General features: G+C 31.0%; 1 protein-coding gene across 4 annotated transcripts in view; it reads left to right on the top strand.

Moving 5' to 3' along the window:
- Positions 1–13,632, top strand: part of LOC139510210 (cytosolic phospholipase A2-like) — a 36,902-nt gene that overhangs the window by 15,023 nt on the left and 8,247 nt on the right. For 2 of the 4 annotated variants that reach the window (XM_071296677.1, XM_071296678.1), the window contains exons 2-10: positions 1,447–1,493; positions 4,314–4,343; positions 6,213–6,237; positions 7,008–7,089; positions 7,965–8,111; positions 9,022–9,137; positions 11,229–11,266; positions 12,643–12,775; positions 13,119–13,255. In XM_071296677.1, coding sequence (XP_071152778.1) covers positions 1,477–1,493; positions 4,314–4,343; positions 6,213–6,237; positions 7,008–7,089; positions 7,965–8,111; positions 9,022–9,137; positions 11,229–11,266; positions 12,643–12,775; positions 13,119–13,255 — 725 coding nt within the window. In that variant the 5' untranslated portion in view covers positions 1,447–1,476. The remainder of the gene's footprint in view (positions 1–1,446; positions 1,494–4,313; positions 4,344–6,212; positions 6,238–7,007; positions 7,090–7,964; positions 8,112–9,021; positions 9,138–11,228; positions 11,267–12,642; positions 12,776–13,118; positions 13,256–13,632) is intronic. The other 2 variants (XM_071296679.1, XM_071296680.1) reach the window with 1 other exon arrangement.

The raw sequence follows: 13,632 nt of genomic DNA on the forward strand, positions 1-13,632 counted from the left end.
TGGAATAAGATTGAGCGAAACCTTAGATATTGTAACTTATGTCATGGTAACGAGATTGGTGATGAATTTCATTACATTTGCAGTGTAGTTCTTTGGCAAATTTTCGATCCCAATATTTGGATACTTTTTTCTTGCACAGATGTAACATACTAAAATTTGAAAAACTATTTCAGTTAAAATTTAAAAATAAGTTGAAAAAGCTGTGCAAATTTATCAGGGTTATAACTTTTCAAGTGAGTCTTCCTGGTTAATCACCACTCTTCGCTACTATACTGTTTATTTTATTTTATTTGATTTTTTCATCTCATCTTGTCATGTGTGTTTGTGTTATGTTATATAACTTTTGATGAACTTCTTTGTACCATTGTAATTTTATGGTGTTTGAGAAATAAAAGAATCTTGAAAAGAATCTATAAGGTAAAAACGATGATTAACATATATTTTTAATCTATAACATCTGGTGATAGATTACCCAAAAATATTAACTTTATATATGATGGAAATGCATTGGAGATAGTAAACGAATTGACATACATTGGGTTGAATTTTTCAAGAACAGGTAGCTTTATGAGTGCTAAAAAAATTTTAGTTAGAAAAGCAAATAATACAATGTATGAAAAGGGGAGGTTGCAGAACTTGTCAGTGAAATCTCAATATGATCTATTTGATAAAATTGTGAAGCCAATCCTTCTGTATGGGTGTGAGATTTAGGGTTTCATTAATACTAATATTATAGAAAAAGTGCACTTAAAATTTTGTAAACTATTATTAAACTTTGCAGTGTAGTTCTTTGGCAAATGTTCGAGCACAATATCTGGATACTTTTTTCTTGCACAGATGTAACATACTAAAATTTGAAAAACTATTTCAGTTAAAAGTAAAAAATAAGTTGAAAAAGCTGTGCAAATTTATCAGGGTTATAAATTTTCAAGTGAGTCTTCCTGGTTAATCACCACTCTTCGCTACTATACTGTTTATTTTATTTTATTTGATATTTTCATCCCATCTTGTCATGTGTGTTTGTGTTATGTTATATAACTTTTGATGAACTTCTTTGTACCATTGTAACTTTATGGTGTTTGAGAAATAAATAATCTTGAATCTTGAAATAAAACAGACATAGAAACATCGAATTATAAGAGTCGACTTTCTATTTTATCTGTAATTATGTTTATATCGCTTAAAATCAACTCGATAGTTAATTAGATGGCGTCTAGACTGAAATACACACGAAACGAAGCTACATATTCTCAAGCCTGTTACCTGTAAATTGTTTATTTGAGACATGTTATAATTTGTTATATGTTTGACATGGTTATAAATCAAATATGAGAATTTCAGTCAAATCGATGAACATGAATATGGCATCTAGTGCCCCTTTAATACTTGTTCATAAGTTTTATTTCCTTTGATATTCTTATTAGAAAGTGTTATTTTTCTTTGTAGATCAAATTGAGCCACTTGTAGCAAACTGCAATGAGTAACTTAGAGAGGTAAGTCTATGAATTAACTATCAAGAACATTTATGCGTTATCAGAATAATCTAAGGTATATAGGTTTTACTTATTTGGGTACAAGAAGCAGGGAAAATGCTTTGAGCTAAATGTGTGACAATTTGATCCAAAAACAGAACTGGAAATATCTAATAATATTCATTTATTGGGTTACGGTCATTAATCTTTTGTTTCGATTAATTTTTGACATAGGCGAAGAAAAAAAGGGTAGGTCGTTTGCATTTTCGAATTTTTTTTGTGTATTTTTTTTCATTTTGTATGGTTGTTTTGTGTGTGTTTGTGTGTGTGTGTGGGGGTGGTTTAAAAAAAACATGTGTTACTTTTGGTTGGTCCTTAATTTTTTTTTTCAGGTTCTGTAGAATCAGATTTTAATTCCATCTTTCTATAAATTTCCATCATTTTATTATAATAACAGTCAAGGGTTCTGGGAGAAGGGTGTTACTTTGACAATTCCATATATTTATAAACGTTAATTAAATATAATACACAGAAAAGGGACGCAAATTTAATGGGTGAAAATAATCATTATTTTGCATGTCAGAAACGGATCGAAATTTTCAATTTTTACCTATGACAATAAAAGCCAAGGAGGAAGGATTAAACAAAATAATAGGATTAAAAAGATATCGAAAACGCAGTTTTTTCTCCCGCGTTATTCTGAAAACAGATAATTATGTATTGTTAAAATAATGCAGCATCATACTCATGCAAAGTGTACACTGAGATAGTGAATGATTCCTAATGAGAAATTAGCAATTGTAGACCATAGGATGATTATGTTATCAACAAGATATCACTAACTGACTTCTTCAATGAACAATATCGATATCGTATAATTAGATACAGGAAATCCTTGGCATGAAAAATGAAACAATTTTAAAAGAGAAAGCAAACTACCTGATTTATACTAAAAAAATAAACGAACATCATGTATTCCATTATGCAACCAACGACAACCACTGAGATTTGGGACAGGCACATACAGAGTGTTGCTTGTGAGCTGTTAAATCCCGTATTTTGGACAGTCGATTTAAAGCACTACATTTAAAAGTTGGAATTATCAGATCGACACTAAAAACACATATACCTAAAAATAAAAAAAAAAATTAAAAAAAAACCAAAAAGAACACAAGGTACTGATCTAAGAGGACTCGCAGTTATTGAAGACAAGTTCAAATCCAATAGCAACTAATGAATAAATAATGTTTTCCCAGACAGGCTTATTACAAGCCAGCAAAGTTTCGGTAAGGAAAGACTATACAGTATATGTAATAATTATTTATAAGGGATCAAACCTAAACCTGTAGCATACTTTTCATTATCGCACAAGTGCATTCGCTTCTAGCATAGTAGCCAGTATGCAATGAATATACTGTATGTAGATAACCCCTTTAAAATATTTTTTTTAAATGTGAAGTTATAGGTAATTTCACCCTGCTTTTCGACACCTTTAATGCTACCGTTTTCTCGGTATTTATAAAATTTAAAAAAAGGTTGTTTTAACAAAGTTAATATATATTTATTTGTTTGGACTATAAAACTAGGTGTTCGGACGGTTTTAAAGATATATAAAGTCAAAAAAGAATGAAAAAATTAAAAACAACTGCTTATCAAAATAAATCTTAGTATGTTTCTCATGACAAACAATGTCCTTATGTTGTACTGTTATACCACTGTCCCTAATGAGGAGGAGGGTTGGGATCCCACTAAAATGTTTAACCCCACCCACATTATGTATGTATGTGCCTGTCCCAAGTCAGGAGCCTGTAATTCAGTGGCTGTCGTTTGTTTAAGTGTTACATATTTGTTTTTCGTTCATTTTTTTTTATAAATATTAAGGCCGTTAGTTTTCTCGTTTGAATTGTTTTACATTGTCATTTCGGGGCCTTTTATAACTGACTATGCGGTATGGGCTTTGCTCATAGTTGAAGGCCGTACGGTTATCTACAATTGTTAGTTTCTGTGTCATTTTTGGTCTCTTGTTGAGAGTTGACCCATTGGCAATCATACCACATCTTCTTTTTTATAATGACATAGGACCATAATTATTTTCAAAATTGTATGATTGTTTTGTATAAATTTTTTTCCCCGGATATACTCTTATATATATGACCTTAATTATGTGGCATGTTGGGTTCTGAGACCAGGAAGAGTTTTCTATGTTGCCTACAGCACTACATCATCCACTGTATGTTGCATACAGCGTTCACTTAAAAAGTTGATTAGAGGTTGTTAACGAAGAACCTTGTTGCAATATTTTTATGTGTTATTAGGATAGGGATAAAAATTCGGTATATATCAATTTAGTTTTAAATGGTTGTTGTGGTTGTATAAATTTCTTTTTTGTCCGCAAACCTATCTTGCTGCTTTTTGATTTGTGATGTACGTGCATTATACTCTGGATTCCGAATGTTTATACGTCTACCTTTTTAGTTATAAATACTTATTTAGATGTTACATCTGTACAAATATATGATACAATTTAGATACAACTTCACAAAAGGTGTAAGTGAGGAAGCATATTGTAAGTGGTAATTAAAAAGTCAAAAATAAACAAACAACACCATGGCGAAAAGAAGGAAAACGAAAAGGAAAACAACAATCTACACAGCACTATCCAGAAAACCCAATATTGAGTAGCATGAGTCTTGTCATTGACCAAAAGATCTCAGATGCACAAACAGTTTTGTCCTTCCCCATCAGTGTTATCTACCACTTAAATCAATATAATAGAGTTCCTGTAGATGTTTAGGGTAAAATAAGTGCTGCATATAATCTTAAAATCATTTTGCCTTTCAGTTTTGGCAGACTTCGTCTGCAAAATTACAGGTAAAACACAAACGCAATATGTTTACTTGCCACAATTTTTTCAGTTTTTGTTTTATCAGTTGCTGTGGCAATTTATCAAATCAATTGTTTGATTAATGTGTTACATTACATTCTTTTAATTTGCTTAAGGTAGTCGCCTTTTTATTAGATATATAACTACACACGCATAATATACCATTAAGCACGCGCAGTCTGTTGTATACATATTCATACCTAAAATTGAATTAATATTATTGACATGTAAATCAACTGAGCGGATTCTCAATACCCCCCAAAAAAACATACAATGATCATACTACTCTCATATTTGAAAATCCTCTATTGTTTATCCATTTAAAACAAACACATGTTTATTACAATATTGGAATATCAAAAAGTTGTACCATGAGTTCAGGCCTGCAGTTCTAAGTTTTCCAAAACGGATATCTCTTATTCAAAGTTTGGCAAATTACTTCTCAAAAGTCAATTCACAAAAATACCGAACTCCGAGGAAAATTCTAAACGGAAAGTCTTTAATAAAAAATTAGAAACTCAAACACATCAAACGAATGGATAACATTAGTCATATTCCTGACTTGGTAACAAACATGTTAAATTGTCCCTCTCATTGAGCAGATAAGTTTACAAGCTTATGATTGGTGTACATTTTAATACTCCTTCCCTCTGTGATTGTGATTATTGGCAAATGAAAAAAAAAAATAAAAATGCCAAATTTTTAATGTTTATTCAGAAAAGGGGGAAGTCCATAAACCCTGACAAATTCAAATGTTTGGCTATATCAAGTAACCATGGTAACGGAACGAATGGAAAATCACTGTCACTGATCAGTATTATGCAGACGAAACGCGCGTCTGGCATATTAAATTATAATCCTGGTACCGTTGATTACTTTTGACATTTCTACTGGTACTGGAATTTTCTTTGGAAAATGCCGAACATAATCAAACCTGGTTTCATAGCTAGCTTAATCTCCAACTTGTATGACAGATGGACAGTTTATGCATTATAAATATATAACATCAAAATTTAAGCAGAATTACACATCTTTTAAAACAGTAGCAGTTTTAATTTCAACTCCTTTTGTATTCATATCTCATATCCGCATGATAATATTATATATCTTTTTAACTGTTCATTTGCAAATAGACAACTACACATTAATAGTAATTTTATAATTTGTATACACTTTTAGTTTTGATTTTTCAAGAGAAAGATCACTTTGCTAACTGTTGTTCTAACCTTTGCTTCCTAAGTATGATATTTTTATGATTTGTATGACATGTAATATTATAACGTATTGCATGGCGTGTATAAATTGTATTTGTATTTGTCAAATTTGATTTTAGATTAATTTTCACCTGTTCACCGGTTAATAAATGGCAAATATAGTGTATTTCTTATCATGATCTCCTTATAGCAGTATTTATTTAATAACATCTACACCAGTAAAAAAAAAAAAGGGAATGTTGTAGTGCACAAAATCAATGTCCATTTACCTTTTTACCTTATTTACATTTTTACTTCCTCCGGTTTTTATATTTTACAGAAATGTAAAATTTGCTGCTGATCATTAAAATCAATTGTGAATTATTAGAGATATTTTCTTACATATAGCCATATCAATGACAATTTCTTTATATTATTATTGTATGACTATATCTAATTGTATGTCTTTAATTCCAGCTTCGATCCTTTTTATTAGGCTTCATTTACATTTTAACTTCCTCTGGATTTTGCATTTTACAGAAATGTAGACTATGCTGTTGAGAATTAGAATTAATTGTGATACTTTCCTAACATATAGCCATATATATGACAATTTCTATAATTATTTTGTTACTATATCTGATTTTTTATCTTTTATTCCAGCTTCGACCCTTTTCAGGTTTTTGAGGTGAGTACTGAGAATAGATTTATTATTGACTATTATAGTTTAAGCCAAAACACAATCAATTATATTGTTTAAATTTTCGTATATTCTTTATTGTATTAAATTCATACTAATCAGGTATATATTTAATAAAGCATTGCAAAAATATATTAGTTAGATCAATTCAAAATTATTCCTTTCCACTTGGCTTATTGACAGCCTAAAATAGTTAAAATAGATTCGCTCCTTTATTTATGTTCAAAATCTGTTCAAGACGTTTACACTGTAACTTATAAAACCAACAACGGTAAGAGATTGTAGAAAACTATTTAATAATTTGAATGTAAATCTTGCTATCATACTTCTATCATTAAAAGTTTTTTCAATGACAGATACATAAATAAACTCATCAAAAATACCAGGACATAATTTTGTATATACGCCAGACGTGCGTTTCGTCTACAAAAGACTCATCAGTGACGCTCGAATTCAAAACAGTTAAAAAGGCCAAATAAAGGACGAAGTAAACCAGTGCAATTACAAATCTGAATTGGTTGAATAAAAATAACCTTCGAAAAGTAACTCCCAAAGCAAGGTCATGTGCAATAACTGGTGCATGTAAATGGTATATGTCAGCATATTTTCGATTCTTTTGTCCTTATTTAAAAAAAAGTAAACAAAATATTTCTCAGTTAGTTAATTATTCAATTGATTTACATTTTATTGGTAAATTTTATATGACCTATTCGACAGCACACTTCTAAAAAGTAATTTGTGCATTCCTTGTTTTATAGGTATCCCACTATCCATGTACAATACTATATATCAAAGTGGTGCGAGGATACAATATAACGAAAGGATGGGCTGCAGATCTAAGTAAGTTGTAGTTATAGAAGAAACAGCATATCACTGAAAATACATTTACGATTTCTTATTTTTTTATATGACATTCATTGACTTTTTTTCTTTAAACGTAGGGTCTGTTTCTGTTTTATGTGTTTTAAGTCTTACCTTTATCATATGTATGTCGGTTAAAAACGCTTATGCTGTATTGTTATAATTATGTATACTCGACTTTCAATGCGGTATGAGTACCAATGAGACAAATCTCCATTCAAGTTACAATTAATAAAAGCTTACCATTATAGGTCAAAGTACGGTCTTGAACACGAGGCCCTGTCTTTGTCTAAAAACACTAAAAGTATACAAATCAACATGACACTCTAATACACGAGGTGTTACAAACAATACCGTTCAAATGTTAACCATTTATTAGCAACTGGCATATTTAATATTAATTTTCTCGAAAGTAAAATAAACAAATTTTGAGTATTAAAACTTAGGTAATGCAGTTACTGTAAGAAACTATTGCCTCATATTTTATTCTTTAGGTTATATGAAGTACGTTTTGCTATATATTTTGATACAGCTCGTCAATAAATCAAAACCGGAACATACCTCTCAAAATGGTGGCAATATATATGAATGTATTTTTGCATTCTTGAAATTTTAATGCCATTTTTCACTGTTATTGAGTAAGTTAGCTAATTATAAAATATACATTATATTTTAGCATCCCATTATTCTTTAATTTTGCAACATCTCTTTTCTTTATGTCATTTTTGCCCAATATTATTTTTATTCTGTAAATCCTGTATGGTTTTGCTTCTGTTTACAAAAAGTAAAAAGTACTGAACATTTATGCAAACAATTTAATAGACCTTCAAATATTGAACTGTTTTATTTTACAGTGGATACACCAGATCCGTTCGTATCGTTATATATCAAGACATCTCCAAACTGTTTGCAGAAGACCAAGACTGTAGATAACGAAGTGAATCCAGTATGGGATGAAACATTTCAATTCTACCTTGATCCTAGAGATAACAATGAGCTTGGTACAGTCATTTGCTTTTTAAGATACATAAACTTGTGTCATACCTATCAGTAATGTCATTCAATAAAACAAAGTACTTATCTAACTACCTACAACAATCATCTTTGGATATACATAACTGCAGTTACGAAGATCATACCCCAGAGAACAATTATTCAGATCAATCCTGTATTACATGAAAGATTATCATTTAATCAAGTTATGACTATTAAACAGCGGTATACTACTGTTGCTTTTATACCATATGAACCACAAAAGCTTATATTTAATGAAAGAGATTAAAACAAAATGTATATCATGTAGATAGCTTAAATCAAAAATAGACTATGAACACCTTGACAATTGAAATAAAAATGATTCACCTTAAAAAGTTTTATTGCGAATTTGCATACCACTTGATTTTTTTTTTCATATTGATAAGAATAGATTACAATATCAAAAATACTGAACTCCGATGAAAATTCAAAACGGAATGTCCGTAGCCAAATGACAAAAGGTCCTCTAAATCCTGTAATAAATTAAGGGTATTATGTTCAAAATCTTCATTCATAACTAGTAAAGTCCATAACAGTCGTTTGTTCTGTCACGCTGAAACCTTATGACAAATAAATATGGTCTCCAATTTGTTTAAATTTAACTTGTCGTGGCCACACAAAGCATTGTACGATTCTGATTCACCAACTTTACTTCTCTCTGCAACTTCATGATACATTATTTAATTTTTTGACATTATATGAAAACAACTATCTTAAACTAGGTATATGAGAAGTAATATTCGTTCAGGCATGTATAGTAACATTTGTCATATGAGCTTTTCGGGCACCTAAGAATCCCAAGTTAATTTATTAGTAGATGTCAAGGTCAGTTATATGATGTCACTTGTGAACTGCTTTTCTTTTTCTCAATTTCAGAAATTACCTTGATTGATGCTAACTATACCATAGACGAAACTATTGGTATGTGTATCATAAGTTTGAAGGATTTACCATATGCAGAGAAAGAAACAAAAACTTTACAATTCAATAAGGTACTGTTACCTCATATGTATATACAATTGTTATCGATATTTAAATTCAAAAATAGGTAATGGCTTTTTTCGATGAAAAATAAAAATAATAAAAATACTGAACTCCAAGGAAAATTCAAAACGTCAAGTCTATTAACAAACGGCACAATCCAAAGCTCAGACACATCAAACGAATAGAAAAAAACCTGTCATGTTCTGGATTTGGACAGATATTTCCTTATGTAGAGATTTGTTGGATTAAACTTGGTTTTATAGGTTGCTTAGCCTATTAACTGTATGACAGTCACATATAATTCCATTATATTGACAACAATGTGTGAGCAAAAAGAACAGACATAATAGGTAAAAATGTCAAAAATAGGGGTACATCAATCAACATTGTGTTATTATCACAATCATTATAAAAAAAGAACTATGTCAACAAAGGAAAACAAAAAGGTATGTAGACACTCCACTAACAAAGCACATTGTCATAAAATAAAGACAAAAATACAATCGATACAAAGACAATTAAAAAAAACCCACTATAACACGTAATTAAGATGATAAACAACGTCAGTACATAGAATCTATATTCTAGAGACAAACATGTATTATTTGTGAATTTTATAATATACTTGTAGATTATCGTTGATCATCTGAACGAAATTGATTTTCCCGCTTGAACCGAGACGGCGAAAGCGAGAAAAGCAATCGAGTTGAGATGACCATTGATAATCTATTTATCGCTATTTTACTTATGCCGACATTGTCAATTTAATGTCAATTTCATTATCAACGCCACGTGCTCCCATAGTTTCTATCGATAATGTTAATATCACTCGACTCCGTTTTCATATCACTCGAATTCGCTGAGAAAGAAAATTATCAGACAGTAAGATCAAAGGAAAATTTTGTTAAATAGCGATAATAATGGCAACAGAAGTTTACCGATGTTCAAAATTCTATTAAGAAGATATAAAGAAAGGTGGATAGCAAAAAATTGTCGGAATCGCAGGGCTTTGAAAAGGGTCGAGACCAAGTCTTTCTTTATGTAAACAGCATCCGCCTTGCGAATCCACACTCAGTCAATATATAACCATCAGGAATTAGACATTATTGGTAACTTTAAAGATCAGTTGACCATTCTGGTTTTTTAAAGACCTTAGATTGCAAAAAAACATGTCGCAGTTTAGTGATGGTGTCAATTTCCAATGCATCATACATCTGATTGGATATTTTTTGTGTAAGGAGTAAACTCCTTCTAACGATGTTCGCATAGAGTTAAAATGCACGACTGTTAAGTATACATTTTACGTTGTATATGTAAACTCTTTCATTGGTGCGGATGATAGTTTATCGTTCTTACTACCGCTAGGTAGATACCTCTGTTGGTGGACTACATGCCCAAAATCAGTATTTTTATACAGGCATGAAAACGGACTGTTTTATTGAGATTCAATATCCTAATCTTAATCAAAATAAAATAGAAAAGATTTTCAATTATAGTTAAACGTGCCATTAAGTTTTAATACATAAGAATTTCAATTTCTACCTGTGAATATTGGAATTCCAATTTGTACTAAGAGGATTCTGGATCCACCAAACAATTTGTACTGTTACGTCGATAAGGGGAACTGTTCATTCTTGGGAAAGATCAATATGTATTCCTACACATCATAAATAATCAACTCATCTTTTATTTATCAGGTTACCCCCATCAAATCTTTTATTCCAAACGTCATGTTAATAAAGACAACATCACCTAAGCTCACACCGGGTTATTCAATCTTTATTTTATTGAGCAGTGTTTTGTAAATAATTACATTACGGTATGAAATGTGGGAAACATCATATATACAAACGTTGAAGACAATATACAAAAAAAAGGAACATAAGTATAGCGAAAGGAAGATAAGTAACAAAGGATTTCATGAGGGATGTATTTCTCAATTTAAAATTACCTCCAAAATTTCAACCGTTTTCTTTCAGGCCATGGTGTTTTATTTCTATTCAACTTGTGATTTTCGTTTGCTTTTTGTTTTATCATCTCTCTATAAAAAACACCAATTGTCATCTATGGACTTTAAAACTTTTATTTATTATTTACAGACTTCAGAAGTCGACATTGAGATGTGGGCAGAAACAAGGTATGATTACTAAAATTTAAATTTAGAAAAGAAACGAAATATCATGCAGGAGTGGAGGTTATCCTTGACAATTGACTTTAACCTAAAGCGCCATAACAAAAAAACAAAAAAAATATCATCGATAAATCGACATTTGATGAATGTGATGAGCTAGAAAGTCATTTCCCTCTGAACTAGTAAATTCGAGAAGTAATACAAAGATTGAACCTTGCTTTCTTATTTCAGCGGACATCATGTTTAGGCTTGAAGAAGAATATTATAATAACATTAAGGAAATGATCGAATAAACGCATTGTATACATTGCTTGCATTTCCTATCATGATTTTCTTGATAGAGGGTTACTGCTTACAAGGAAGCTATTAAACCAAGAGTTCCAAATGGTGAAGTTGAAATCATCCCTTCGTAAATTTTACGGACGCCATCACGAGTTGGTTGACCGTTATGGAATAACCGTTTCACAAATGATATCGGATATGTTCCTTACGTCGTAACTACAATCCCCTTTCCTTTCATGCATGTGACCTACCGAATTAGACTATTTACCGGATTTGTAATCACATAAGCAACACGACGGGTGCCACATGTGGAGCAGGATCTGCTTACCCTTCCGGAGCACCTGAGATCACCCTTAGTGTTTGGTGGGGTTCGTGTTGTTTATTCTTTGGTTTTCTATGTTGTGTCATGTGTATTGTTGTTTTTCTGTTTTTCTGTTTGTCTTTTTCATTTTTAGCCATGGCGTTGTCAGTTTGTTTTAGATTTATGAGTTTGATTGTCCCTTTGGTATCTTTCGTCCCTCTTTTACTGCTGTACCAATTAGCATTAAATTTTAAGACAAAAGCAATGACAAGAAGGATGGATGATCCATTGTATAACATTATTTGATAGATAGCTAGTATTATATTACAATTTGTTTATACCCATTGAAAAAATATTACAAAATACACTTATCATAATTACTAGGATAAACAATGTACGCCAGACGCGAGTTAAGGTATATTTATGAACGAAATAAGAGTGATGCAACTTTCATGAAAACTTCATCTTTTCACTTTTCGAGTAAAATCAATCTGACATTGACATATGACATTGAACACAGTAAACCAAACAAACTAAAATGAAGCTAATCTGGTTATTAACGAAATTTACACTTTTTCAATTTCTCACGTTTGAAGCGCTTTTCTGTATTTACCTTCATCAGGGAAAATCAAATTTAAACATTTGAAAGAAGTATTTTTTTTATAATTTCACGAAATATGTATAAAAAAGTAACTTTTTACACTATGAAGGGTTATTTCTAAAGAAAATGAGTAGCAAAGAACCTTGATAGTTTTGTTGTCTATTAGTGGCATTAGTACGCATTAATTTATATTTGCAGTGTCACGCCAGATCTAAGATTCAGTCTGACGTTATGCGAAGAGGAACGAACATTTTTAGCTCAAAGAAAACGAGTAATTTTTGAGAGCATGAAAAAACAGTTGGGTTCAGATGCACCGAAATCATCGAGAGAGGTAAATATATTTTTTTGGGTGCGAACATATATTTTCACGAGTAATTGGCTGTTGATGTATGACTTAAAGAAATTAATTTGTTCAATTGCTTCAGTTATTTCATTCAGAATTATCGCCTAAACAAGAATTGAACTGTAACATTCTGAATTATAAATCACTTTCTAGAATCTACTTGTTAAGCAGACCATAAATATTTAAAGTTACTGTTAATTAATGGAAATTAGACATATCATACCGGGAAAAGTTTGCTTCATTACAAATCAAACCACTCACAATTTATTTTTTAATAGAAACAGGTGGTATATTGATTTAAAACATTAATGAGACGCTTGAAAAATTACAGGTACCGACGATTGGCGTGTTGGGATCTGGCGGTGGTTTTAGAGCAATGACAGCATATAGTGGCGTATTTTCAGCTTTAGTTGACAGTAAAATACTAGATATGGCAACATACGTGTGTGGACTGTCAGGGTCAGCATGGTATGTTATAAATGGATAGCAAAGGCAGAAAAACCGGCATGTTTCTGATATAAAAAGTACTCTTGGAATACATAGATCACTATGAATGCATTATTATCATAAGAAAATAGAAAATGGAAACGAGGAATGTGTCAAAGAGACAAAGAGCAGACAACAGCCCAAGGTCATCAATGTGTCATAAACACAGCGAGAAAATGTTTTGTTATGTCTCAATGTCTCACCCCCTTCCCCAACTATACCTCTAGCCAATGTAAAATAAACAATCACGCAGCAATAGACAGTTAAACAACTCAGCCTAAAAGAAGTCCGATTACGATGTTATAATAAGTAAAAGAAGAAACAAAGCAAAATGACAATGATACATAAATAATCAAAGG

This window comes from Mytilus edulis, chromosome 2, assembly GCF_963676685.1.
Source record: "Mytilus edulis chromosome 2, xbMytEdul2.2, whole genome shotgun sequence".
Taxonomy (NCBI): Eukaryota; Metazoa; Mollusca; class Bivalvia; order Mytilida; family Mytilidae; genus Mytilus; species Mytilus edulis.